The following is a 26,279-nucleotide window of genomic DNA, read 5'->3' on the forward strand; positions in this document are numbered from 1 at the left end:
GCACAAAGCCCCTGCCTGCAGCCCCTGCCTGTGACCCCTGCCCACGGTGCTGCCCACAGCCCTGGCAGCTGGCAGTGGCCCGAGCGGATCCATGCCCGAATGCCAGCGCAGGCGGGCGATGCCAGCGCTAATTAGGACTCTCCGGCCTAAGCCTTGACTTAGGCTGGTCATTACGGGCCTAAGCCGGATGCGGGCGGGCAGGGCCGCGCGGTGTCGGCGCAGCAGCGCGGGCAGCACCTGCCTTCGTGCCGCTGCCTCCCACGTGCGATGGGGACGGACGAGCACAGGGCGCCCTGGAGCAGAAACCACGAGGTTCTGATTGAACGTTTGTGTCTCTTCTGCGCCCCTTTCGCCTCGGCAGAGGTTGAGAAACCCCCTTCTGGTGGCGGGTGCTGCTCGCAGAGCGAGAGGCAACCCCAGGACGAGCGTTTGGTTTCTGCCGAGATGAGCCTCGTGATAAACAGAGACACACTTTCTAATTTGGGGTTCTGTGACGTGGGTGGATGCTGGAAGATAAACCAGTTGCCAGGGATCATCATCCCAGTGCTCGGCTCTGCCACGGCAGTTACTGGCCAGGAAGGCGGAAGGGCCGGGAAGGTGAAGACCCTCACGTGGCATCTGCAGCGCAAAGGGCCGCGAGGCCTGTCCGTGAGCTCGGCGCTGACGCAGCTCCTGCCCGCGCCGCGGCTGCAGCGTCTTTCTCCTTTCACATCGTCGTCCCGGCCGTGACCCACTTTGGTGCAGCTTTGCAGGAGGCAGAAGGCAGCGGGGACGGCCGCGGGGGTTTGCTGCAGGCTGTGGTGTGGAAGGTGCACGCTGAGCCCTGCGCTCAGCCCCGCTCAGCCTTGGGACAACCACGTAAAACCCACCGGGGGACGCAGAGCCGTCACGCAGCCGCCTCTTGTGGCAGAGCTGGTCAAATAACCGGCCCCGCTGAAGTGACCCCCTGCCCTTCCAGCCCACTTTTTAATGTTCTTGCCTGTGCTTTGAACTAGAGGTTTATAGAACCCTCTGCCACGTCCTTCCCACGTGCGGGGACTTAAAACTCCAGAAGAGGAAATATTGTAAAGAAATGTGTTACCTTGATAGGTTCAGCACCAAAACACCAAAGAATCAGCCCACCTCCCCCCCCCCGGACTTTGTCTGGCTTGCACGCCCCGCGCATACTTTCAGTTTTGATTACGGCCACATAAAGGCCCCACCCCAGCAGGAAACCTTTGTCCCAGTCCGCAGCGCACTGGGGAGCCCAGCTGAGCGCCTGTCCCCCCCCTCGCAGAGCTGCTGCGTTTGCAAGGTGTTGGGATTGCTCCGCGCTCCTCCTCGCACAGCTAGAACCTACTTACCTCTTCTCCCTGGCAACTGACAGCCGAGGGAAATGAGTATTAGAGCGAACAGGATGCCACGAACAACGTAGTTTTGGGCCTGATGCAATTCTTGTCACTGAAACAAATACAGAAGATGGAGTTTCAGCCGGGCCCACGGAGTCCAGGCTGACTGAAGCCAGCTGCTGGCTTCTTCCTGCCGTGTACCCGTCAGTTTTTAAGTCAGTTTTTGACTTTTCTAGGAAGTGGCCAGTTAGGTCTCTTTGGGTACTTGGATCCCTTCTTCCCTTTTTCATCTCCTTCACAGCCTTCTCCAGACAAACCTTGTGGGAAGTGCTGAAGGATCAGAACAACGGGGCTCAGTAATGGAACTGAGTCTGTAGCACAAGCTTTCTGCCCCCACCCCAAGGATTTCTTCGGAGTGTTTGATGGTGTTTGTTGCCTGTATTCCCTTTCAAAAAACCTAAATAAAGTTCTTACTCTACCAAGCTAATTCAATGAACCCGCAGCAGTCTCTTGGGAAAGATTTCAGGACATTAGCGGCAGCATTTAACAACTCCACGATAAGAGGAAACGAAAGGGGTAGAGACACCACAGTGCTCTGAGTTTAAAGAGCCACCGGTAGCGAGGCCGGTTGGGTGCAGACCAGCCCTACCACGGGTATTTTCACAAAAAGAAACAAACCCAGAGCACGGATTAATTCCTAGAGATGCTGCTGACACTGCTGCCTTTATCAGCGGAAGAAAGCTGGCATTGACTGGGGCAGGGCAGCGCTTTCTGGGCGCAGCGCGGTGACAGGGCACTGCTCTGTTTACTGAGATCTGCTTTTTCTCCCAGTGTAGCCACCGAAGCTCACAAGTCAGATTTCACGCTGTATCCAAGGCACAGACAGCTTGGCCTGGCTGCTCCCTGCCTGACAAGAGGAAATAAAATAGCAACCGAGCATCCACCCATCCCAGAACGTTCGGCTCTGTCCTGGCCCGCCTCGGACGCGGCCGTTTTTGGCGGCTGACGGCCGCGCGTGACCACGGACACGTCCAATGAGCTGCAAAGGTCAGTCCCGTGTGGGAGTGACGTGGGACCTGCCGGGTGCCCTCGGGACATCGGCCGCCGTCAGCCCGCAGGGCCCTCCCAGCCTTGGGCATGCCGAGACCCCCTCCAGACCCCTTCCAAAACACGGCCACCAGCCCTAGAGCCACGGCGGAAGGCTCCCGGAGCACCTGCACCGCTTGGGAGGCGAGGGGGCACCCCCCAAAAGAAGCATTCTCGGAGGTAACTGCCTGCGCTCACCCCTAAGCTGGGCCGCTGGGACGGCCTGGCTGGTGCTTTGGCTACAGGCAGGTCTAAGTGACACAACCTTGCCCACAACTTTAAAGAAAAGAGACTTTGAGACGCCTCAATTACAAAAGAACATTTAAAAGTTGTCAGGGTTTATTATCTCGTCACACAGAGTAATGACTCACTTAACACGCGGTGACCAGGTTAACAGCAGCCCGAGCCGCTCCCGGCCCTCGCAGCGGAATACAAAACTTGCAGTATGTGAAGGACGTTACAATTAAAAAGTGGATTTTTACCCAAGTGACCTGGAATGCGTTTCCAAGCACCCCACCGTTGCGCGTTGCTCTGCTCTGACATTGTTCCTCTGCCTGTACCTCTCCGTTTCAGCCCAGAACTGAGGTTCCCAGCCCCTGTCCCCGTGTCTGGGGGGACACCGCGGGCTGGCTCCTGGCGAGAGGAGGAGCAGCACGAGGTGACGTGCGCCCGCGCCAGCGGGCTGCCAGCGTGGGCCCTTCCAACAGCACCTCAGCATCGCTGCCTGAGTGCACCAAGACCAAAGAGGACCCCACGACGACACAGGAGGTTTTAGGGCGAGGAAGCTGAAGCTGAAAATACACGCAGTGACTGACAAGCCCAGAGCCTTGGCTTGTGGCTGCAGGTCGCGGTGCCACGGTGACCACATCTGACAAGTGTTCCGGCGGTTCGAAGAACTGCTGTGGCTGCAGGAGGCACCTCCAGATGGGGCCTGGTTTGGGGAGCTCTGTACAGGGATTTTCTTCCTGCTGATGAAGAGGATGTGGACCCCCACGGAGACCTCTGCAGCGTCAGCACCTCAGGTGCTTCTGCTTCTCCGAAGCCTGGAACAAACAAACGATTCAGTTTGCTGCGTCGGACCTCTTGTCATTTGTCCATTGCCAAGTTATTTCTCGGGGCTGCGTTTCTGGGTGGGTTATTTTTGGTGGTTTTGTTTCATTTTGTTTTTTTAACTCGGGGCTTATTGCTATTCCATTGTCAAGAGTGCGTAGCAGAAAGAGCTGAGATTTGAAAGAACTAAAACTCTTTGGAACCTCAACAACAGGCTCTGTGTTGTGGCTGATGTGCTTTCACAATCCCTTTCTTTCCAGTGTTTCCAGTATGGCCTGAATTCTGTGGACGGACTCTTTCCTGGCCTGCCGAACACTGTCCTGGCCACCGGTCTCGATGGAATCCAGTTCCAACAGCAGCTTGGTCAACATCTCCTCCAGAAGCCGGTAGGATTTATCTGTCTTTTTTCCTACAAATTCATCCACCTCTTGCTCCAGCTCTTCAGCCTCCCCCATAACGTGGAGGATTCTCTGAATCTCTGGCTGGATGGCTGCAGAATTTGTTGAAGGCTGGTCACCAGGTTTAAAACCAGCCTCCCGGTTCCCAGGCGACGGCTTCCGAGGGGCGGCGTCATACATCTGGGGCTGTGCGCTGTACTGCACCTTGGGGGGCAGGGGGGGCGGCCTGCTGTGGGCCGGGGGGGGCGGCTTGTGGGCGTTCATTGTCCCGGGGTGCTGGTGATCGACGTCGGAGTAGTAGTTGTGCTGGTTCGCACTTTGCTCGGCTTTGTCGTAAGCAGCATCCTGCAGTCACGAGGGGAAAAAAAAAAATATCTTGAAGTGCATTTCCCTTACAGGCAGGGTTTTAATCTCCCATCCCGCCCTGGGAAGGCCGGCGGGCAGGGCTGAGCTCTGTGTGCCCGGGGGGACAGGCCAGGGACAGTCACACACCGTGAGGTCCCCGGGCTGGCACCCCCCACCCTGCCCAGCGGGCTGGTTTCTGCGGGAAGTCCCAGAGAGGGACACGGAGCCTCAGCCCAGTCCCTGGCCAGGAAAGGGCAGATCCCCGGCAAGAGGCGCGTGTCTGGGAGAACCAGTGCAAGAACACACGTTACCTGCCAACGGGGGAGATGGAACTAGATTTCAGCAGGGTCTGGAGAAAGCCACGTTTCTCTGCAGGTAGCACACGTCGGAGCTGTTCCCAGGTAACAGCGGCCTCCCCACCCCCAAATCCCCCCGTCAGGGTTTGCCAGCCCTGGGGACCAAACCTCTGGGGAGTCATCTGACTCCTGATCAAACCCAGAGAAAGCCGAGATGAGCAGACCCCCCCTAATGCATCGTTTCCTTACTTTTTTTGCTTAAAACATTCCTCAGCAGAGGATGACTGTGCCCAAAACAAGCAGCTGTAGAGGAACACCAGAGTCTGCTGCAGCAGAGTCTGCAGACTGACCTGCAGCTTAGTCCCACGCTCTGTGCTGGAGGATTTCTGACAGTGCCGCTGCTTGAGAGAGAGGAGTTGGACAACCGAGACGAGGTCTGACCCATTTCAAGACCTGCCCTGAGATGTCTGGTATCTCCAGTACCTTTCTGGAATTACAACCGTGGATTTTGGTCTCCTATATGCAAATAGATTTTGCCGGCAGCACTCTGGATACCTGCTGCTTTGTTTCTACCTAAACTGGCTGTGCTGGGAGAAAGGGGCATTCCCAGGAGACAGAGGCAGGTTTTGAGGAAAGTCATATGATCTAGGAGGCCTGACCACGGCCGGGACCCGGCACGGCCACGCGCCGTAGCAGCATCGCCCGTACCTTCGAGTCCCACGCGGGAGGGTGGGGGGGAGCTCCGCTGCCAGGCCAGGGCGGATGCGATTCGGAGGCGAAGGGGCTCCCGTGCGCCGAGGCGGCGGGCCAGGCGTAACGCGGCTGCACCCCGTAGACGGCGTGGGGAGCCCACGTGTCCTCCGGGGCTCTGGGCTGTGGCGGAGGCCCCTGCGCCGTGACCCCTGGGCTGCCGTCTCCGTACGGATACTGCGGGATGGGCATTCCCGGGGTCTGCAAGAAGAGGCGGGGGGGAACAGGCGTTACCCCTGGAGTCGCTCCGAGCCCCGCTCCCTCCAGACAGTGCTGGGAACAGCCGCAGCCTCAGGCTCGCTGCCCGATTCCTGCTCTCCTAGCCCACAAGCTTGGAGCCTCTGGAGAACGGGGCGACCACCAGTTTTTATAAGAATAGACTCAGGCAGGGCAAGCTGCTCACGGCACAACGGCCACCAGGACCCACGGATCCATTGGAGGAGGCACTGGGGGCCCCATAAAACAACTCCTTGTACCCCAGGAACTGCAAACGCAGCAGCTGCACCAACACTGGGGCTGGAAATTGCCGTGGCCGGTGCTCGGCCTCTTACCTGCGGTGGGGAGTAGCCAGGAACCTGCTGCCTCCTGAGAGAGGACCCTTCGGCGGGGCAGTCCGGCGCGGCGTAGCTCCAGGGGGGAGCCGGTGACGGGGGCTGGTACATGCCCGTGGACTCCGTGGGGTAGGGGGGCCGCGGGGGCCCCGAGCAGTAGTACCCCCGTGCCTGTGGCAGGCCGGCATAGTGCGGGGCAGCGCCGGGAGCCGGGGGGTACGGGGGGCTGTAGGCTCCGTTGGCATAGGGAGAATCCATTGCCTGGGGAGGAGGGAAGAGCAGAGGAAAGGTGATGGGCCATGGAGAGGGGCAGAGCGGCTCCGGTCCGGCCCAGCAGCTGCCGGGCGAGAGGACTGGCCCTTCCCGCAGCGTTTAACTATGGGGTTCCTTTGTCCCCAGGCTGATTTGCCCCAGTTTTAGGTTCTCCTGCTCTAACACAACTTTCTGTTGGCCGCTGTCAATAAACACCCGTCGGCCTCACGCTTTGCCCCCGCAGCACTCGCGGGCAGACGGGCAGTGGCGGGGTGTTACAGGGGGACGGGTTTGTCGGGAGGGTGGGAACAGAGGGGACACACTAAGCTGAAAACCACGCTTCACTCCGCTAAGCTTCGCCCAGAAATAGGCGCCCAGTTCCTCACAGCAGGCAGCTCTGAGGAGGTTCAACCATGTCAACATAGTCACCGACCGGTGGGTGAAAAACGTGCCAGGAAAGTTCCTTTTTCAGTCTGCAAACAGAAACGACGCAAGCGGACGAGATCTACCAGTCGTGGGACCCGGGGGGTGGGTGTTCAGATCCCCACGCCGCCGGTCGCGCTGCGGCCGTGGGAGCCGTCGGGGTGGAGAACTTGGACGAAAGGTCTGTCCGGCCAGAATCTACCTGAACACATCCACGGAATCGATGGATATTGAACGCGAGTTTCCCTCTCACCACGGAGGGACAGGAGCTCTGGGGTGACTCCCTCCAGCTTTGGGCAAAGCAGTTTTTTGCCTGCGAGCTGTTTCACGGAGGAGAGATCGTATCACCTGTGTGCTGGGATTTATGAAAGGGCCGGATCAAACCTACACGTCCTGTCGGATTAAAACAACCCGCAGTTCTGTCCGGACAGCAGACAGCCTCTTTGGAAAGAGCAAAGCCTTTCTCTTCGCACAGTATTTGTGCAACGGCCCCTGAAAACAGCTGCTGCTGCAATAAACGGATAAATAATAGACCCGGGCAGAGCAAGTCACGGGGCGGGGGCACAGCGGGACCGGCGATGGTTTTGCCCCCTCGCGGTGGGGCTGGGGTGGAAACGCCCCCGCTGGCGGGGCTCTGCCGTGCCCCGAAGGGGGGGACGCGGCGGGGGTCGCCTCCCCAGGGCCCCCCGCTCCCGCTGGGGCAGCGGCAGGTCCGTCCGCCGGCGAAGGGCCGGTTGGCCCCGGCGCTGCCCAGCTGCCCCCAGTCGTCCCCGTTCCCCCCAGTCATCCCAGTTCCCCCCAGTCGTCCCCGCAGCGAGCCGGCCCAGGGGCGGCATTTCCCCGGCGATCTCTCCCTGAACACACCCGCCCTGGAAATGTCACCTTGAACTGGGTACGGGGGTAAAACTTCGGGTCGGTTTGTGTATTTTTCTGCAGTTTAAACACCTGCCCAGACCCGGGGGGCGGATTTTTAAGGCAAACGGATCCCTCCGGAGATAAAACCCCGAGAGCCAGAAATAAGCCGGCCTGGAGCGGGGCAAGGCTGAGCCTCCGGGTCCGGCCGGCGGGGCGGGCCGGGTGTATCGGGGGGGGGGGGCAGGTACCGGCGGCGCAGGGCTGACCCGTACGGGCTCATCCCCCCCCGGCCGCCCGCTGCGGGTGGCGGAACCGGCCCGGTGGTGGCTGCGGGCGGGAAGCTCAGCTGCCCGTTACCGGTGGGGGGGGGCCGGGACAAGGGCTCCCGCTCCACCAGCGGGCGGGCTCCATCCCCGCTGCGCTCGGCTCAGCGCCCGGGACCGGGCTCGGGGCGGCCGCCGTCCCCCTCCCGCCGCCCCCGCCATTACCTGCGCCGCCGGCGGGCGGGGGGACCCGGGGGGCCACGGCGGGCCCGGCTCGGCGGCGCGATCGCGGGGCTCCATGGCCGCCGCCCCGCCCCGTCCCGCCGCCAATGGCCGCCGCTGACCAATCACCGGCCGGGCCCCAACCGGCGCGGACCAATCAGCGGCCGCCCCGCGCGCACGGCCGCCGAGGCTTAAAAGGGCAGCGCCGCGGTGGGCCCCGCCCGGCGGCGGCGGGGCGGTTCCGGGGCGGCGGCGGCACCGGCGCATGGCGGCGCTTCCGCTGGGGGCGGCGCGGCGGCACCACCATGAACTACATGCCCGGCACCGCCAGCCTCATCCAGGACATCGACAGTGAGTGCGCCGCGGGGCCGGGCACCGGGGACCCTCCCACCGTCCCCCGTGGGGCGGCCGGTGCCCGCTGCCCCCCGCGGGTGCTGTTCCCCCGTGGGACGGTCGCTCCCCCTCCGCTCTTTCCGCGCGGGTGCTGCTCCCCGCTGTAGGGTGGTGGGACCCTCCCGCACTTCCTTCCACCGGGGAGCTGCCCCCCCCCGTGGGCACCGGTCCCGCGTGGGGCTGCAGCAGAAGGCGTCGCTGCGGGGGGGGAGCAGTTAACGCACGTCGGTGGTTTCCCCACGCTGTATATTGGGGGGGTCGGGGGCGTTAATGCCCACGCGTGGTCGTGGCTGACACCCCACCCCCCCGCTCTCCCTGTCCCGCAGAGAAGCACCTGGTCCTGCTGCGGGACGGCCGGACGCTCATCGGGTACCTGCGCAGCATCGACCAGTTCGGTACGTCCGCCCCGGGGGGCTGCCGGGGGCTTAGGCCGGGCTTTGGACACGCTCCGGTGTGCAGGGGTTGGCGGGGGGGAGGAGGAGGAGAGGAGCCCCACGGTGCCCGTCGGTGTGAGCTGGGCGATGCTCCCGTTGCCCGTCAGAGCTGCGCTTACCAGAGCTGCACCCGTCCCAACCGCTGGCTTAACAGAGCCTGGCTTTGGGGAGGGTCCCCCGTTTCGTGGTCCCCGCTTAGCGCCCCGGCAGTACCGTCCAGGCCCGAGCAGGAGGACGCGTTTCCTTGGCTAAAAACGTGAGTTTGACAAGAAATCCGTTCAGCTGCGCGCAGAGCGATGGCATTGCAGCTCGCGGTTCTAGAGCGCGTTTGTGTTGTGCGTGAAACACCCGCCTGCGTGTCCCCCCCGGCCTTGGAGCTTCACGGAGGCTTCTCCCAGGACCGGCTGCTCCCCCCGCTCCTGGCCGCGCCCAGCGCTGGTGCTCGGACACCCCTTCTGGGGCAGAAAGAGCCCAGGATGTGCCGGGTGACGTCCGTGCCTGGTCCCTGCCCAGACCCTGTGGCACCAGCGAGGCCGCTGTCTGCGCTGAGGGGGGCTCGGGCCCCGCTGGTCGGAGCTCGCAGTCCTGCCCGCCCTGCCCGCGCAGGCAGCGGGAGCTGGAGGGTGGGGGCTGCCCCACGGCCGGGAGCTGCTGTGCCCGTCGCTGCACCCGCCGCATCTCAGCCGGGGACGCGGTCGGTGCCCTCGGTGACCCGGCCCAGGGGATCTGCCGAGGGCTGGGCCAGCGCCGGTGCCGCCACTGCTCTGGGTCTGGGCCGGGACGAGACATTTCACAGCTGGAAAACAGCGGAATTGGGTTCTCTCCTCTCTCCCGATCGCTGCAGCGAACTTGGTGTTGCACCAGACTGTGGAGCGCATCCATGTGGGCAAGAAGTACGGGGACATCCCTCGAGGCATCTTCGTTGTGAGAGGCGAGAACGTCGTTCTGCTGGGGGAAATAGTACGTGAGGAGCTGGCCCTGCCCCGGTGTTTGCGGTGACTCCAAGCAGCGCTGCCGAGGCGTGGGGTGTCTGTCTGTCCGTCTGCTGTCAAATACGGTCCCTGCCCCGCTGCGGGGGGTGAAGTTTGAGCCCCCTCCTGGGGCTGGTTTGGGCTGAGCCATCACAGAGGTGCCCCCGTGAGCCGAGGGTGGGGGCGGAGGCGCCGTCCCGCAGCTGACACGAGGGGTGAAGAGCATCGTGGGGGGAGGCGTGGGGGAGCCCCAGCCTGCGTGTGGCATTGCTGGAGGGTGACATTAGTGCCTGCCCGTGGGCTGTCACCTCCCTGCTGCCTCAGCACCAGGGGACACCAGGATGGGCTGGGGAGGAGCCGGGGACCGTTCGCTTTGGGCTGAGCTCGGGGAGCCCCCTCCCGGGGACGCCCATCCCGGGGGGTCCCAGTGCCTCCAGCACCTCCAGTTTGCGTCTCCTCCGCCTTTTGCTGGGACTCGCGGAAGCTGCGTGGGCATGGGCTCGCTTGGAGGAGACTGTCCTGCGCGTGCAAATCTGGGAGTGTGACCGTGGGGGGACCCGGGCGCCCGCGAGCGCAGGACTCGGACCCTGCCACGCCTCGGCAGCTCAGCGCGCTGCTTCTCTTGCAGGACCTGGAGAAGGAGAGTGACACGCCGCTGCAGCAGGTCTCCATCGAGGAGATCCTGGAGGAGCAGCGGGTGGAGCAGCAGGCCAAGCAGGAGTCAGAGAAGCTGAAGGTGCAGGCGCTGAAGGAGCGGGGCCTCTCCGTCCCGCGGGCGGACACCCTGGACGAGTACTGAGCGCCGCCCCTCGGACCCTGCCCCCCCGCACGGCGAGGGCTGCTCCGCCATCCGCCCGCGCCTGGGCACGGCTCTTTGCAAAGGAGGTTTTTTATTTTCAGATTGTGTTTTCTGTGGCGCAGATAACTGTAAAAAAAGAGGAAAAAAAAGAAAATCATGCCTTTAGCTTCTCCTTGCGGAGAAGGAGGAGAGAAGGCATTCGGCTGCCCTCGGGGGTGGCCGAGCGCGAGCGTTTGTGTTCAGGAGGCAAATCGCTTGGTCCTTCAGGTTTGTTTGCTTTTTCCTCCTCACGGGACTCTGGGTGAGAGTTTTTCCTTGACGTGTAAATAAATCCTTGATCTCAGTCACAATGGTTTTGCCCGTGTTTGGGACCTGACGCTTTCCCCTCTCTTAGGACGATCACCCTCGTGCCAGCTCCTGTCCCCGCCGGGCGCTGCGCAGGGGGGAAACGGGACCCTTGGTCCTGCCGGGGGGGGCTCGCTCCGAGGGCAAGATCCCTACGGGGAGCAGGACTGGGGTGCCCCTGGGTACCCCCCGCACCCCGACAAGGGCTGCCAGCTCCCCCCAGCCCGGCTGTGGCTGTTCCCCTGCAGCTGAGCCCACTAATTACTGGCTGATAAAGAGCTGCCGCAGCTGGGCTGGTGCAGCCACACCTGGGCCACTGGCAGCCCCTGGGCCACTGGCAGTGTCTCCTCGTCTCGGTGCTTTGGGGGAGCTGGTGCGACTCTGGCAGGTTGGAGGGTCCGACAGTTGGTGCTGTTGGGGCGTTGGGTGACAGGGTCGGGCGGGAGCTGTCCTGTGCCACGGGGGTTGGTTTTGGGTTGGTTTTGGGCAGCTGCCAGGCCGTGGGAGCGGCGTGGGCTCTCCCTGCGAAACCCCTTTTGGTTCATTTCCCCGCGAAGTGAAACACTCTCTCGGGGAAGTGCCTGTGCTGGGGGGGGGAGCAGAGGGGGGGCCCCACGAGTGGGTTTTCTCTTCCGAAGTGGCTCGTTTCATCAGGACGAGCCCCGCTCCGCTCGCCAGCACACGCCGTGTACGAACGGGTCTGGCTGCGGCTCTCCTGCCCAGCTGATGGCCGGGGCTGCCCCCCCCCCCCACTGCCTGGGCACCCCAAAAATGCATTTCCCTGCGCCCTGGGGTGGGGGCTTCTCGCTTTTGGGGAGGAAATGCGTCTTCCCCGTTGTGTTTACTCGTGTAGGCTGGCGTGGGATAGTGCAAGTTTAGTGGTAGAAAAGGCGTAAACAAGGAAATGTAATTTCTTGCTTTAACAAAAAAAAAAAAAAAAAAGGGCTTTCTGGAGACCGGGGTGAGGGCCCTGCAGCTGGAAAACCTCCGCCGGGAGGAAACGGCTTCTTTGGTTTCGTTCTGCTGCCCCTCCTGCTCGGGGAGGGGGGGAAAGGGGGTGTTTTGGGGTGCGGGGGGGGTGGGTCCCGTCCCCAGGCTCAGCCCCGCGCTGCGGGGGGAACGGGGCTCCACTCCCTGTGCGTACGGGGGGGCTGTGGAGCGCTGAGGAGGAGGAGGAAGGCTGCTGAGGTGCATCCTGCTGCTGCCGGGGGTCCAGGGGTCGGTGCCCCCACCCCCGCGGGGGGGGGGGGTGGGGTACAAGGAGCTGCTGCCGCCCGATCCCCGAAGCGGGGCGGGCGCTCCCGTGCGGCGGGGCGCGGCTCTGCCCCTTACATAAGCCCATGACGCCAGGGGGCGGCCCGTGACGTCACGGCGGTGACGCACCCCCACCCCCCCACCCCCCCTCCGCCCCGTCCCGGAGGCGGCCGGTTGCGGCGGGAGCGGCCGGACCGCCCCGCGCCGCCGGGCCGGGCATGGTGTGCGGGCGGGGGGGCCGCTCCGCCGCCCGCCGCCCCCCCCCCGCCGCGCCATGGAGCTGGAGAACATCGTGGCCAACACCGTCCTGCTCAAGGCCCGCGAAGGTACCGCGTCCCCCGGTTCCTCCCCCCCTCCCCGGTCACACGCTGCATCCCCGCGCCCCTCCCCACGCACCCTCCCTGCATCCCCCCCCCCCCCCCAACGGGTACCCCCGGCCCGGGTCACCCCACGCACCCCCCGGTCCCGGGTGGGCATCGCCGAGCCCCCCCCTGCCCCCGGAGGTCACGGCTGCCCCGGTGCCGCGGGACGCGTCCGTCCGTCTGTCCCAGCCGTCCCGGGGGCGCGGGGCAGAGAATTCCAAAAGCCGTTTCGGTGCCGTTTCCCCGGGTGCTGAGACACCCCGGGCGGGGGACGGGGGTCGGCCGCGACCTGCCCTGTCCGTCCGTCCGTCCGTGCCAGCAGGACGCGAGCAAAACTCCGCCGGTGCCAGGACGGCGCAGGCCTGAGCGAAACGGGCGCTGCCAGGAAAATCCCAGCCCAGGTGCCGCCGCCGCCCCGGTTTGAGCCCGGCCAGGAGCCGGGGCGAGGCCTGGGGGGGCCAAAGGCCGCGGGTGTCTGCGCCCCCTCCCAACGCGGGGCCTGGCACGGGCTCCCGGGGCAGCGCGGGCGCCTTTGTTTGCTTTTGGTTTCCTTTGGAAAACCGGTGCCCTCGTCACTAAACCTTTGCGACCGAAAAGCAAACGGCCCCGAGAGCCACCGACGGGGTGGCGGGACGTGATCCTGGTTCTTCTTGGGAATCCCTCTCCCCTAAAGCTTTCCTTCCCCCCATGGCGGTCGCTTCCAGCAGCACCGGTGACGCCGTGGGGACGGCTCCTGCGCCGGGACCGGTGCCTTTGGGGTCGGGAGCTCAGCGCCGAGGCCGGACGTTCGCCCCGACGCTCCCCACTCGGGGCTGGACCCCGCTCCTGTGCCCTGGGATGCGCCACGGCCGCCCGCGGGAGCCGGGGCCTCGTCCGAGCCCGAGCTGGGCACGGGGCTTGTGGCCTCGGGAGCGAGGGGGGGCTCTGCCGCCGCGGCCGCCAAACGGGGTCATGTCGGTGTGCGACGGCGGCGAGAGGCTCCGGAAGCCAGGAAGCGGAGCGGGACGAGGGCTGGGTCCTGGCTGGGTGGCCGCTTCTCTCCCGGCAGCGTGGGGATGACCGGAGCCGCCTCAGCAGAAAGCTGAGATCCCCCCAAGTCATGGCTGGGGGTCCCCACGCTTGGGGGTCACGGGCCGGCCTCATGCCGGAGGCGGGGGGGGCTCAGCCAGGCCCAGCACCCGCCGCAGCCATCGCCACCATCTGTAATTGGCCAAGTTCCTCCGTCCTCGGGACGTGCGGGGGGGGCTTGGCCTGGGCAGGCGGCTCCGCACTCCCGGCGCTTTTGGGGGTGCTGGATGCAGCGTGGGTGGGTGCCAGCACCGGGCTGGGCCGTGAGTTTGTGGTCTCCGTGGTTTGAGGGGCTCCCCAAGCTGCTGCTGCCCTCTGCACCCCTCGGAAGGGCCTTGCTCTGCTGCAGGGCCCCTCGCAGCCCTTCCTGCGGCACGGACGGGGGCTTTGTCCCCCAAAAGGTGGTCTGGGGGGGCTGCTCCCCCCACCTGGCCCCACGAGGGCTGTGGCCGGACCCCCCGGGGTCTCCGCTGGGGCTTTCGAGGGAGGGTTGGTGTCCCTGAAGGCTCCTAAAGCTCAGGGAGCCCAAAGGGCTCGTCCGCCCGCGGAAGTGCCCGGGATAAAATCCCAGGAGCGTGCGGGCGCGGAGGAGATAAGAGGCGGTGAGTGAGGGTTTATGGCTCGCAGGGCGGGGGCAGCCGGGTCCGCACCTCACCGGGCATCGGTGCCGTCTCACCACGTGATGGGGGACCTGGGGGGACACGCACCCCCCGCGTGTGCTGCACCGTTTGGTACCTGGGCTCCTTTCTGCCGAGAAACGGTTTTATTTTGCTTCCCGCAGTTTTTTCTGGGAGCCGTGGTCAGTTTGGCAGCGTCCGCGTCCTCGCAGGGTTTCCCGGCGCCGTTTGCTTGTGGGGAGCAGGGCCCAGGCAAGCGCCGGTTCCTCATTTTATCTTCCCCGCTGCATCCCGCTGCCTGGCAGGCGCGTGGCTCTCGCTGGTGCAGGCAGGGAGCAGGCAGCCAGCAGGCAGCGGTGGGATGCCCCAGCACGGCCGATGGCTGCTCCCCACACGCCCTCGGGAGAGGGGCTGGGTGCCTCCGGGGTGTCCCTGTGGGTGCTCCCTGCCCAGCACCAAGGGGTCCATGCTGGGGGGGGGCTGTGCCCGGCCCCCCCTGCCCTGCCAGCAGCCCCACGCCGGGGCAGGAACAGCTGCCGGCCCTTCGTGCGGCTCAGCCGGCTGCCAGGATCCAGCTCCGAGGCGAGGGCAGGGTCGCTTCCGAGGGGGCCCAAAGACTGTGTATATATATTTTTTCCCCCTTTACTTTGAGGTTTTTCCCCCTTTACTTCGCTGGGGAGGGAACAGGACGGGTTTTGCCTTGCCCGAGCACACCGCGGGGGCAGGAGCGGGTCCCACCCTGAGCCCCGCTCCCCCTTTGCCCTGGGGCCTCGGTGGGCGCTGGGGCGGCTCTGCCGTGGGTCGGTTTTGGTGCAGTTTCACCCGGGGACGGTGACCCTGGGGACACGGTGCTCTTCCCGCTCGCCCCGGCTGTGCCGTGCCTGGACGCTGCCGGGGGGACGGGACCGGGGAAGGAGGATGCTGCAGCCTGTGAGGCTCCGGCTGAGAGCACGTCCCCGGGGCTCAGACACGTTGGGGCGCGGGTGGTGAGCGTTAATTTATTTTTATTGTCGCAGCAAACAAGTTGAAATTCAGACAGAGCACCGTAAAGCGCCGGGTGGTGCGGGGTGCTGGGGGCTGACACCCACAGAGTCCCCGGGCGAGGCGGGGAGGGAGTTGAGTGGCCAACGTGCCGCTGAGCCTGGCCACAGAGCCGCAGCCTCCGAGCATCCCCCCACCATCTCGGGTGGCTCCTGGGGCGGGCGGAGGGTCCTTGCCTGGGCATCCCCCCTCTGCCAGCCGCCCGGGGGGCTCCGGCCTGGGCACTGCGGGCCGAGGGGAGCGGCTGCTCCTCTTCCTCGGGCGCTGAGGGCTCAGGGCCGCGTGCCACCAGGGCTATTCCTGCTGGAGGAAGCGAGCCGATGACGGCAGGAAGCTCTGCCCGGCCGAAACACCAGAGCCCAGCACTGCGGCGTCCCCCGGCCTCGCCTCGGCGTCACCAGCTCGGAGCCGCGCTGATGTCAGGTCCCTGTAGGGGTGACTTCACGGGCCAAGCATCCCCTGGCCTGGAGCGGCTGCTGCTGCGGGGGCTGCTCCTCTGCCCCCTCCTCGTCCCTGGAGAGTCCCCGTCCCCAAGGAGGCCGGGGCTGGGCTGCTGCAGCCCCGCATGCGGGACGAGCGGCTCAGCGGGGAAATAAGGAAACCAGATGTTTACGGGAGGGAGCGGCGTGGGGCCGCGGCATTGTCTGGGGAGGAAGCCTGCACACGCCGGGCTCAGCCGCCCCCAGCGCCAGGCGATGCCGAGGGGATCCCGTTGATCCCAGTCCTGCCCTGGAGCGGGGCTGGGAGCTGTGACCTGGTGGGGATCCCCTCGGCTGCTCGGGGCGAGGGGGTCGGAGCCCTCTCCGGGGCTGACGATGCGTTTTCCCACGCGGCTTTAGAGTTGCCCAAAGCCCCAGCGCTGGCGGCATGTGGGGACGTGTCCGAGCGGTGGGTTTGGAGACCAGCAGTGGTGGGATGGGGGGAAACCCGTCCTGTTCCCCCTGTCGCCGGCTGGGCTGGGGCTGCGACGCCCGTCCTGCCAGCGTCACCTCTTCTCCCTCTCCCCTGGCTGCAGGTGGTGGTGGCAAGCGGAAGGGCAGGAGCAAGAAGTGGCGGGAGATCCTCCGGTTCCCGCACATCAGCCAGTGCGATGAGCTGCGGAAGGGCCTGGGTGAGCCGGGGAGGGCACCGGGAAGCGGCAGAGCCGGGTCGCGGCCGCGCTGGGGGCACGGCGCGTGGCACGTCCCCCCTTCCCTTGCAGAGCAGGACTACGGCAGCCTGTGCCAGAAGCAGCCCATCGGCCGGCTGCTCTTCCGGCAGTTCTGCGAGACGCGGCCGGAGCTCCTGCGCTGCATCCGCTTCCTGGACGCCGTGGTGAGGGACCCCGCGGGGTGCCACCATGCCGGCTCTGAGCGGGGACCGCGACGCCCGGGAGGCGTTTTCCCGGGATGGGGTTTTGCCGAGGGCCGTGGCGGGTTGGCAGCGTGTGCCCCAGGGCCCCGTCCCCGTGCGCTGCCGGCTCCTCTCCCGTCCTCCGCCACAACCTCTCTGTCCCAGCGAGCTCAAAAAGCTCCTGGAGAATCCACCCGCCGCGAGGTTCGCCCTGGCGCTGGGAGATTCCGGCTGCTGGCGAACGGGAAACACGAGCCTCATAAAATGATCCGTGTTCCCCGTTTCTGCGCGGTTGGGGTCGGCAGCGGGTGTGTGCCCTGCACGGCGGGGTCGGCGTTTGGGGGGGGCCTCGGGGGGAGCAGCTGGAGCCTCTTGGGTGTGCAGAGACCCGACAGCCGTGGGGGCTGCTAATGGGAAACGTGCCTGTAAACCGGCCCCGGCTTGTGCCGGCTCTCAGGGCTCTCGCAGGACATTTATTTTCCCCCCTTTTGGGTAACTTGCTGCGGGGAGCAATGTGGGAGACCCCCTGGGTGCAGGCAGCTCTTCGCCCCATGGCTGGGGCAAGCGTGGCTTGTTTGGGGAGGCGGGGGGCACAGGGCAGAGCCTGCAGCACCCTCCTCTCCCCGGGTATCCCAGGCGGACTACGAGCTCTCCCCGGATGAGAAGCGGAAGGAGATGGGGGAGGAGATCATCCGCCGGTTCCTGGAGCAGGAGGTGAGTCCTGGGGGGGCTTTTCCCCCCCCCCGCCGGGCAGCCGAGCAGGGTGGGGCAAGGGTGGGATGGGGGCAGGGCCAGCGGTGGGGGGGTCTGGGGGGGCTGCATCCCTGTTCTCTGGGCATCCCGACGGCTCCCATCACCCAACCAGGACCCGGGGTGGGACATGGGGGGGTGCATCCATCTGCTCCCCCCTCGGCAGTCCCCAGATTTCCTGCCCGAGGTCGGCCAGCCCCACGCCCGCCGGTGCCTGCAGGACCTGCAGAAGAGCCCCTGCAAGGATCTCTTCAGCAGCTGCCTGCAGTGAGTGCCCTGCCCGGGGAGGGGGGAGCAGCTGGCAGGGGGGGCTGCGGGCGACGCTGACCCTCCCCTTACCCCCCCGCAGCCCCTTGCACGAGTACCTGAGCGGGGACCCCTTCGTCGACTACCGGGACAGCATGTACTTCGACCGGTTCCTGCAGTGGAAGTACCTGGAGAGGTGAGTGGGGGTGCTGGGGGGGGTCTGAGGGGTCCAAGGGGGTGTCCAGGGGGTGGCGGGGCTGACGTGCCCGGGGTTGTGTCTTTCAGGCAGTCGGTCACCAAAGACACGTTTCGGCAATACCGGATCCTGGGCAAGGGCGGTTTTGGAGAGGTACGGCCACGGGGGGAGGAGAGGGGGGCGATGGTGGGGGCTCATCCCCCACTGTCTGCGTGTGTCCCCCCCCCAGGTGTGCGCCTGCCAGGTGCGGGCCACGGGGAAGATGTACGCCTGCAAGAAACTGGAGAAGAAGCGGATCAAGAAGCGGAAGGGGGAGGCGATGGCCCTGAACGAGAAGCAGATCCTGGAGAAGGTCAACAGCCGGTTCGTGGTGCGTGTTGCGCTCCCCGGGGCGGGGCGGGGAGCTGGGGGGGGCCACAGCCGGCGCTGACGGCCAGGGGGGCCACGCAGGTGAGCCTGGCGTACGCCTACGAGACGAAGGACGCGCTCTGCCTGGTGCTGACCATCATGAACGGCGGCGACCTCAAGTTCCACATCTACAACATGGGCAACCCCGGCTTCGAGGACGAGCGCGTGGTTTTCTACGCGGCCGAGATCTGCTGCGGCCTCCAGCACCTGCACCAGGAGGGCATCGTGTACCGGTGAGCGCGGCGCAGGGCCGGCGGCGGCGGCTGGGCCCCACCGCTGCCTGCTGAGCCGCCCGTCTGTCCCCGCAGGGACCTGAAACCCGAGAACATCCTGCTGGATGATGATGGTGAGGAGGGGGCCGCTGGGCCTGGCTCTGCCCGCGCTCTTGGCTTTGGGGATGGGTCTCTGTGTGCCTCTGGGGGGGCCTCTGGCTATCTTTGAGGGAGGATGGGGGGTGGTTCCTCCCTGGGACGCTGCCCTCAACCCCCTCCCTGCCCCAGGCCACATCAGGATCTCCGACCTGGGGCTGGCGATCAAGATCCCCGAGGGCGAGACCATCCGCGGCCGCGTGGGCACCGTTGGCTACATGGGTGAGCGTGGGGCTGTGCTGGCCCTGGGGGGGGGGTTTCCCCATGCCGCGGTGTGCCGGGCCGCTGACGGGTCTGGGGCCGGTGCCCCGCAGCCCCGGAGGTGATCAGCAACGAGCGCTACGCCTTCAGCCCCGACTGGTGGGGCCTGGGCTGCCTGGTGTACGAGATGATCGAGGGGCAGTCGCCCTTCCGCGCCCGCAAGGAGCGGGTGAAGCGGGAGGAGGTGGAGAAGCGGGTGCGGGAGGAGCCGGAGCTCTACTCGGACAAGTTCAGCGAGGACGCTCGGGCCATCTGCACCATGGTGAGCCTGGGGACACGGGGCCCGCGGGGGCTGGTGCTGGCGCCATCCCCCCGCCGTGACGGCCCGTCCCCCTCCCCAGCTCCTGGCCAAGGACCCCAAGCAGCGCCTGGGCTGTGGGGCCGACGGGGCGGCCGCGGTGAAGTGCCACCCCTTCTTCAGGACCATCAACTTCAAGCGCCTGGAAGCCGGCATCATGACACCCTCCTTCGTGCCGGACGTAAGGGGAAGGGCAGGGGGGGCACCCGCCGGGGGGGGGCAGCCCCGCTCCCCCCTCGCTGACGGCCCTTTGGCTCCCACAGCCCCGGGCGGTTTATTGCAAGGACGTGCTGGACATCGAGCAGTTCTCGACAGTGAAGGGCGTCAACTTGGACCAAACCGACAACGATTTCTACGCCAAGTTCGCCACCGGCAGCGTCTCCATCCCCTGGCAGAACGAGGTACCGGGGGCCTGGGACACTGAGGGGGCACTGGGGGGTCTCACTCTGCCCCCCCTGGTGACCCGACTCCCCCCCAGATGATCGAGACCGAGTGCTTCAAGGACCTCAACGTGTTCGGCCCCAGCGGGACCCGCTCCCCCGACCTGGACTGGAGGCAGCTGCCCGAGCCCCCCAAGCGCAGCCTTCTGCAGCGGCTCTTCCGGCGCCACGTAAGAGACTTGGGGGGGGATTATTTGATGGGGGGATTGTCCTGGGGTCTCCCCGAGACCCCCCCAGCTCACTGCCTGCCGTCTGTCTGTCTGTCCCTCGCAGCCAGCCGACTACACCATCGGCACCACCATCCACCCCCCCCACCCGGCCGCTGTGAACTCACACCCTCCTGCGGCCAACTCCACCTGCCGAACCCCGGCACCGTCCTGACCCCTCTCACCGTCCCGGGGGAGCCCCCAGCCCCCCCTGGGCCCCCTCAGGGTTATCTCGGACCAACGCGGGGGCCGGGGTCTGCGGGTGCCAGCTGCCTGCACGGGCTGGCGTGGGCAGGGGGTGACAGAGGGGCGGAGTCTGCCCAACCCCAACCCTGGCAGCTCCCCGGCCCCCCAGCCTGTTCCTGGGGGCTCCCACCGTGGGGCCACCCCCAGCTGCCCCCCCCAGCGGGAAGGGGCCAGGGCAGGGACCTATTTTTGCTGTGTTTGAGCCCGTTATCGCCAGCTGGGTGCACAACCTCTGCGGGCACCGAGGGGCTGGGGGTTTATCTGCACTCTCCGAATAGAAACATAGGCAGCCTTGGAATGGGGGGGGGGGGACGGGAGACCCCCAGCTCTCCCAGCCATGCTGCAGCAGGAGGGATGGGATCACCCCAACAGATCCTCGTCCCCCCCCCCGCCCTCCTTGGCCACCACAGCGTGAAATGGGCTCAGAGAAGGGAATTTTCTCGAAGGGGGCTGGGCTGGGGGGGGTGGGGGGCTCCCCTCCGTTCTCCCAGGACAGCTCAGGGCAGCCTCGGGGCTGGGGGGGGGCACAAGGGCCCAGTATGAGGGGCCGTGCACGTGTGTGTGCAAGGGACAGTGCACGTGGGCTGGGGGGGCCCTGCGGTGGGTGCTGTGGGTGCTGTGGGCCCTGCGCCTTTGAACCCCGGGGGATCTCTGCCTCCTTTGGTTTACATTCGACCCGGTTTTGTACATTTGTAAACAGTTGTAAATATTTGTACGTTGAGCGCCTGGATGTACATTTTTAAGCTCAAAGCTGCAAACGGAGCCGCGTGGTGACTTCGCGTGGGGACGTGGGGGGCGTTTCCTGGGGTCAGGGGCCCCGCGGGACGCGGGTGGGGGGGTCCTGGGTGCCCATGTCAGAGCGGGGCTGTGCCACCTTCCCGGGCATCCCCTGGCTGGTGTGCAGGATGCGGCCACGCGCTCCCCTTGCCCCCATGACCCCCAGCCCATGGTCCGGGTGGGTCCAGGCAGGTCCAGGCTGTGGCTGGGGCCTCATCCTGCCCCGGGCAGGTGAGCGGTGCTGGAGCACGCGTGGGCTCAGCCGTGCCCCCTCCTGCCCCAGCGCAGAGGCACCTTCTCGGTGCCCCAGGTAGGTGCTGGGACCCGAATCCTGTCCCCGATGCCTGTGGCACCGCTCGGCGCTGGTGCCGTCCCCGGTGCCGCGGGAGAGCTGCTGTCCCCTCCCCTCGCAGCAGCACGGCGACAGCGGGACCCCGAGCGACGTCCGGAGGAGATGCCGAGGTCACGTCAGGAGCTGGTGAGTGTCCTGGGGGCGTCCCCATTAACCAGACCCCCCCCGAGGGCTCTGGGTGCCTTTCCTCACCGCTGCCCGGCGTGCTGTGACTCTCTGCGTGCCGCTTGGGGCACTGGCTGTCGCTGTGTCCCCTCCTGGGGGGGCACAGAGGGGTTCATGCCCCTCCAGCCCCCCCCAGCCCGGAGCTGGAGGGGCAGCTCTGCCCGGGCTGTTTTGGTTCTCACAAACAGCGGCGTGTCCTTGTGCCGAGGCCTTGTGCCCCGCAGCGCCTGCTCCCTCTGGGATAACGACGGGCCCGGCTGGGGGGCTCCAGCTGCCTCACCAGCAGGGCAGGGGGGCTGCGGGGGGGCTGGGGGCGACACACCGTGCCGGAGGGTCTCTCCCACCTTCCCCAGGCACCGCAGACCCCGTTTGGCCCAAGCTCCGGGCTGGGAGGTCCCGGCAGCAGTTCAGGGATTTCAACCCCTCCTGATTTTCCCTCCCGCTGTGTGCAGGCACGAGGGGAGCGGGTGGAGGAAGCCCAGCCAGGGCGAGAGCTGCGGGAGGGACCCCGGAATCACGCCTGCACGGGGCCGCAGCACCAGTCGGCGAGCGGGAGCGCGGCTGCGGTGGGGATTTCCCAGTAAACGTTTGGGAAGGGGATGGTGCAGCTTCTGGCTTCCTCCTGGCCCCACCAGCATCGCCAAGGTGTCTTCTCTCGCACGTGGTGGAGAACAGCAGCCCCGGCGAGGAAGAGGAGCTGTCCTGGGGTGCAGTGGGACTGTTCCCGGGTGGCAGGTAGGACCCGAATCATCCCTGGGGGGCTCGGCGGGCAGGCTGGGGGACGCGAGGGGCTCCCTGGGGCTGGGCCGCCGGCGCAACGAGCGGTTGACCTCCCCCTTGGCCAAGTTGTTGCAACAGCGGGGAGGAAGGTCAGGTTCCCCGCAGGAGGGTGCAGGGGCTGACGTCAAAGGAAGCAGCTGGTGATTCACGGGTTCTTGGGAGCGCTGGTCTCTGGGGCCGTAACTCATCCCAGAAATGTCATTTCATCCTTGAGCGTTATCGCTCCTCTGCCGTCGCCCACCGCTCCCAGCCCCGCGGCAGATAAACCAGCCTCTGGGGGAGGTACGGGGGCTGCCCCTTGCTCCAGCCTCAGGTTTCGCGGCTTAATAATCTTAATACTCAGCTTTACGGAGGCCAAAAGACAGGCTGCGTTCGCGCGGGGCTCTGCGGGGCGAGAGGGAGGGCTGTGTGCCCTCCGAAACGCTCGTGTCCGTGCCATGTGCACGAAGCATCCCCGGTGCTGCCCGGCCATGCACGGCCAGCCCGGGTGTCCCCCCGTCCCCCCCCACCCTCGCGGGGTTTGGGCTCGTGCACTGGGGCTTCTGCATGCCGCCATGGCGAGGGCTCCACGGTGGGGTCTGGTCCCCTGGTTCTTGTGTCCAGCCTTAGCTGAGGCTGGGCTGAGCCTGGCTCCGGTTATTCTGGGATGGTTGTGCTGTGAGAGGGTGTTGTCCCTCGTTACCTGTTGTTATTATCCGTTGTTATTATCCGCCGTTATCTGCCGTTAGCTGTCAGAACTGATCGTTATCCCGTGATCCCGGTGATGATCCGTGCGGGCACAGCCGCGCTGTGGGCCCCCGCGGATTGTCCCTGGGCCGGGGATCACCCGCAAAGCACCGTGCGAGCCGGGCAGGGCGGCCGTGCCTCCGCCTGGGCCCCCGGGGCTGGCCGGGCTCCATCGCGCCGAGCAGGAGCACGTGTCAGCCCACGTGTGCGCGGCCACTCGCCGGACACGACCCGTGGCCCCGGCAGATGCGTGAGGAGCCGGGTCTGGCCTTGGCCCCCGGGGCCCTGCCGTAAGTGATGGCTCTTATCTCCCTGCTGACAAGCCAGCATCCTTCAGCTGGCGTACTTAAGGCCGAGCGCCCGGAGGGCCGGGGCAGAGACACCCGCCCGCCGCAGACACCCGCCCGCCGCAGACACCCGCCCGCAGCCCGCGGCTCACTCCGGCCCAGGGAGATGCTGCCCGCCACCTTCAAGCTCTGTGCTGCCATTTCCTACCAGAACCTGCGCAACATGACCGGTGAGGGGCCGGGGGAGCCCCCCTGCATGGGCTGCCTGTGGTGGGAGGGGGCTGGAGGCTCCGGGGATGCTCTCCCCACCCTGTCCCACGTCGCTTTCTGGGTTTGTGTTTTGTCTCTGTCGCCCTTCTTGCTGCCAGGACTGTTGCCGGGGTCTGAGGGGGGCAGCGTGTGCCGCAGCTGAACGTGGGGGGGTAGCTGCAGGTAACGGTCCCGCTGGCTGCGAGGGTTTTGTATTCTTGTGCTCCATTTCCTACGGCCTTTTCCGAGCATCCCCATGATTGCTCCTCAGTATTTTTACGACTCGTCTGCTCCCCGCATGCTGCGTGGCTTAGACCTGGAGCAAAGCCCGGGTTTGTGTAGGACTGTTCTGTCCCAGAGCAGCGCAGGGGCAGTCAACTGCTCTCTGTGCCTGTGGGGACTCCAGCAAAGGCGGCGAGCAGAGACTTTTTCAGTGTCGTTATGTTCAAATTGGAAAAAAATAAAATAAAATAGCAAGCCCTCTGCGGTGCGGTGCTGGCGGGTGATGCGCTCTCTGCTCTCAGGTCTGAGAAGACAAGCTGCTGTTGCCATCAGCCAGGAGCTGAGCAAGCTCGCCTGCCGCGGCGCGGGGCCCAGCACCTGGGTCAACCAGGTTCGCAGAAGAAGCTCCTTGCTCAGTAAGTGACCAGCGGCCGGGGCTCTGCCCCTTCCTGAGGGGGGGGCGACCATCACGGCTCAGGGCTCGGGAGAGGGCTTGGAGGAAAACCTGCTCGCGGGTAGCCTGGGCTTTTGCCAAACAAAGGGCAAAGGCAGGCAAGCAGCGGGAATTGCGTTTCCTTCTCCAGCCCCTGGGCACGGAGAAGTGTATTTATTTGATGTAGATAAAGCTTATCTGGCGTGAGGGTGCGTTAGCTGCGCAGTGTTCTTACACTCGCTCCTGCTTCTGTCTGATCCCGCGCAGGCTCGAGGCTGGAGGAGAAGCCCTTCAGCGAGGTGGAGATGTCTTACATCAGGCAAGGAGAGGAGGCCCTCCAGAAATCTCTCAACATCCTGGGGGACCAGGAGGGCTGGAAGACAGAGACGGTGCTGGTAGGGGCTCCGCTTTGCAGCAGCCTGACGCGCTCCTCCTGCACATATTCGTGGTGTTCACTCTGCGCTCCCCTCGCCAGGGTAACGGGGACAGAGTGCTGAGCAAGGTGCTCCCGGACGTGGGCAAGGTGTTCCGGCTGGAGGTGGTGGTGGAGCAGCCGCTGGCCGCGCTGTACGGCGAGCTGGTGGACAACATGGAGCAGATGGGGGACTGGAATCCCAGCGTCCAGCAAGTCAAGGTAGGCAGCGCCTGGCAGACCCCAGCGGCCGGGGCTCACACCCACGGGCTGCCCCGAGCAGCCTCGGGAGGGCCGAGGAATCACTCTGCCCATCCCAGCGGGAGCACAGGGATTTCTCCATGTTTTTAAGGAAGGGAGAAGCCAGACTTTCTCTTGTCTGCTTCCTCCGGAGCTCGAGCTGCAGCTGCTGCGCTGCTCTTTGCTCGGCAGGAGTCGTGCTCCCGCTTTACGGCGAGGAGCAGCCCAGCGCCGCTGTCCCCCGTCCTGTTACTGGAGGAGAAACAACGTACCCCAAGGAGCAGGGAAGGGCATTTTACTATTTCACAGCTTCTCTGGAATAAGAGAAGCGTTAAGAGAAACACCTTCCCTTTGCAGATGTTGAAAAGTAACGTTCTGCATTCTGGGATGAAGCAGATCAGATATTTGCAATTTTTCTCACAATAAACACTGAGGTTTTGTATTTCAACACGCGAGCTGTCAGCCATCTTTGCAGCAGATGCTTCAAATTAACGTTTTAATTCTGAACTCTGCAGATTCTCCAGAAGATTGGGAAGGACACAGTGATCACCCACGAGAAGGCGGCCGCTACCCCCGGCAACGTCGTGGGGCCACGGGACTTTGTGAGCGTCCGGTGCTCCAAGAGACGCGGCTCCACCTGCGTCCTGGCCGGCGTGGCCACAACGCACGGGGCGATGCCGGAGCAGGAGGGGGTCGTCAGGTGAGCAGGCGCCTTTGGCAGGCACTTAGTGGGGTGCAGGGGGGGGGCGGGATTCACATGCCGGCCTTCAGCAGGGGCTGGGGGCGTGAGCGAGACGCAGCTGTCTGAGGGGGGGCTCCCATCCTCTTGCAGAGCCGAGAACGGCCCCACCTGCATGCTGCTGCGCCCGCTGCCTGGCAGCCCCTCGCACACCAGGCTCACCTGGCTCCTCAGCATCGACCTGAAGGTAAGTCAGGCCTGCAGCTAAGTCAGGCCTGCAGCTCAGTCAGGCTCGGGGCCAGTGTTGGCCAGGCCAGGCGGGAGGTGCAGCCCCGGGCTCTGTCCGCTCTCCGCAGGGCTGGCTGCCGAAGACGGTCGTCAACCAGGTGCTGGCCCAGACACAGGTCGACTTCGCCAACCACCTCCGGCAGCGCCTGGCCCGGCCACCGGCTGCTGCCCTCCCCGAGGGGTGTAACGGGGCCAGGCAGACGCAAGTTAATTAACAAGACCTTGGTTAATTAGCACAGGCTGTAACAGTAGACACCACTAATTGATAGAGAGTTTCAATCAATAAACCAACCTTTATTTATTGAAACCAGTTGAGTTGGGGAGCTCGCAGGGACCTGACTCAGTCAGCACCTGCTTATTGTGCAAATGCAGGACCAAAAACTGGAGGGATGTAAGTCAGTCGCTCCTGCCTTTGCTCCACTGAGCAGGTGCTGGCTCCGTCAGGCCCCTGCGACCTCCCTCACTAAATAGTTCCAATGACTAAAGCGACCTCTGAGTAGTGGTGTCTCCTAGGGCTGAGGGAGGAAGGCAGGAGGACCGGCCCACGCTCCACAGGGCAAACCTCAAACTTTACTCCCCTCCTCCCCTCAGAACACACATTTTATTCCCTTCTCCCCCACGCAGTGAAGCAGCTCTAATTTATTTTTCCTGTACAGACACCCACAAAGTGTCCAACTATTTATTGATCCAAAGCTCTGCAGAGATGCTCATGTATAACCTGTCAAGGAGAGCGGCAGCTTGAGAGATCTCTACAGTGTGGCTACTTTGAGTTTAAATCTCATTTGTCACAAGATAAAAAGAAAAAAAAACCCACA

General features: G+C 65.2%; 3 protein-coding genes across 17 annotated transcripts; 2 read left to right on the forward strand and 1 right to left on the reverse strand.

Moving 5' to 3' along the window:
- Nucleotides 1–2,722: 2,722 nt before the first annotated feature.
- BAG4 (BAG cochaperone 4) lies at nt 2,723–7,916 on the reverse strand. 2 transcript variants are annotated; one of them, XM_074852213.1, is made up of 6 exons: nt 7,823–7,916; nt 5,805–6,065; nt 5,212–5,454; nt 4,854–4,990; nt 4,519–4,692; nt 3,979–4,207 (listed from the first exon to the last, which is right to left on the reverse strand). In XM_074852213.1, exons 1-6 carry the CDS (start codon nt 7,895–7,897, stop codon nt 4,123–4,125), a joined length of 975 nt encoding a protein of 324 aa, XP_074708314.1. In that variant the 5' UTR covers nt 7,898–7,916; the 3' UTR covers nt 3,979–4,122. The 2 variants fall into 2 exon arrangements, with proteins under 2 accessions (XP_074708313.1, XP_074708314.1); XM_074852212.1 differs by lacking the exons at nt 4,519–4,692; nt 4,854–4,990 and having other exon boundaries at nt 2,723–4,207.
- Nucleotides 7,917–8,046: 130 nt separating this feature from the next.
- On the forward strand, nt 8,047–10,766 carry LSM1 (LSM1 homolog, mRNA degradation associated). The gene is made up of 4 exons (XM_074852277.1): nt 8,047–8,170; nt 8,539–8,607; nt 9,491–9,606; nt 10,246–10,766. Exons 1-4 carry the CDS (start codon nt 8,125–8,127, stop codon nt 10,414–10,416), a joined length of 402 nt encoding a protein of 133 aa, XP_074708378.1. The 5' UTR covers nt 8,047–8,124; the 3' UTR covers nt 10,417–10,766.
- Nucleotides 10,767–12,164: 1,398 nt separating this feature from the next.
- STAR (steroidogenic acute regulatory protein) lies at nt 12,165–26,279 on the forward strand. Of its 14 annotated transcripts, XM_074852396.1 has the most exons (26): nt 12,167–12,341; nt 16,119–16,214; nt 16,310–16,417; nt 17,072–17,149; nt 17,352–17,452; nt 17,535–17,627; nt 17,717–17,780; nt 17,857–17,997; nt 18,078–18,268; nt 18,344–18,381; nt 18,536–18,625; nt 18,718–18,926; nt 19,086–19,143; nt 19,226–19,363; nt 19,441–19,572; nt 20,915–20,941; nt 21,045–21,109; nt 21,601–21,728; nt 21,824–21,883; nt 22,978–23,171; nt 23,715–23,828; nt 24,113–24,240; nt 24,321–24,479; nt 25,013–25,197; nt 25,330–25,423; nt 25,533–26,279. In XM_074852396.1, the coding sequence occupies exons 1-26, from the start codon at nt 12,234–12,236 to the stop codon at nt 25,677–25,679; spliced, it is 2,946 nt and encodes a 981-aa protein (XP_074708497.1). In that variant the 5' UTR covers nt 12,167–12,233; the 3' UTR covers nt 25,680–26,279. The 14 variants fall into 14 exon arrangements, 12 of the variants coding, with proteins under 12 accessions (XP_074708499.1, XP_074708497.1, XP_074708496.1 ...); XM_074852395.1 differs by having other exon boundaries at nt 12,168–12,341; nt 20,915–21,109; nt 22,982–23,171; XM_074852391.1 differs by having other exon boundaries at nt 12,169–12,341; nt 19,006–19,143; nt 20,915–21,109.

The sequence above is a fragment of the Strix uralensis genome, chromosome 28, assembly GCF_047716275.1.
Source record: "Strix uralensis isolate ZFMK-TIS-50842 chromosome 28, bStrUra1, whole genome shotgun sequence".
NCBI classification, from domain to species: Eukaryota; Metazoa; Chordata; class Aves; order Strigiformes; family Strigidae; genus Strix; species Strix uralensis.

Bases quoted from the DNA above. Each gene is read 5' to 3' on its own strand.
- BAG4 (XM_074852212.1), bottom strand. From the start codon at position 7,897: ATGGAGCCCCGCGATCGCGCCGCCGAGCCGGGCCCGCCGTGGCCCCCC. The intron at 6,066-7,822 runs GTAATGGCGGGG...CCTCCTCCCCAG, and splicing joins CCCGCCCGCCGGCGGCGCAG to GCAATGGATTCTCCCTATGC. The intron at 4,208-5,211 runs GTACGGGCGATG...TCGTGACTGCAG, and splicing joins CTCCCGCGTGGGACTCGAAG to GATGCTGCTTACGACAAAGC.
- LSM1 (XM_074852277.1), top strand. From the start codon at position 8,125: ATGAACTACATGCCCGGCACCGCCAGCCTCATCCAGGACATCGACA. The intron at 8,171-8,538 runs GTGAGTGCGCCG...CCTGTCCCGCAG, and splicing joins CCTCATCCAGGACATCGACA to AGAAGCACCTGGTCCTGCTG. The intron at 8,608-9,490 runs GTACGTCCGCCC...CGATCGCTGCAG, and splicing joins GCGCAGCATCGACCAGTTCG to CGAACTTGGTGTTGCACCAG.
- STAR (XM_074852390.1), top strand. From the start codon at position 12,234: ATGGTGTGCGGGCGGGGGGGCCGCTCCGCCGCCCGCCGCCCCCCCCCC. The intron at 23,829-24,112 runs GTAAGTGACCAG...GATCCCGCGCAG, and splicing joins CAGAAGAAGCTCCTTGCTCA to GCTCGAGGCTGGAGGAGAAG. The intron at 25,424-25,532 runs GTAAGTCAGGCC...CGCTCTCCGCAG, and splicing joins TCCTCAGCATCGACCTGAAG to GGCTGGCTGCCGAAGACGGT.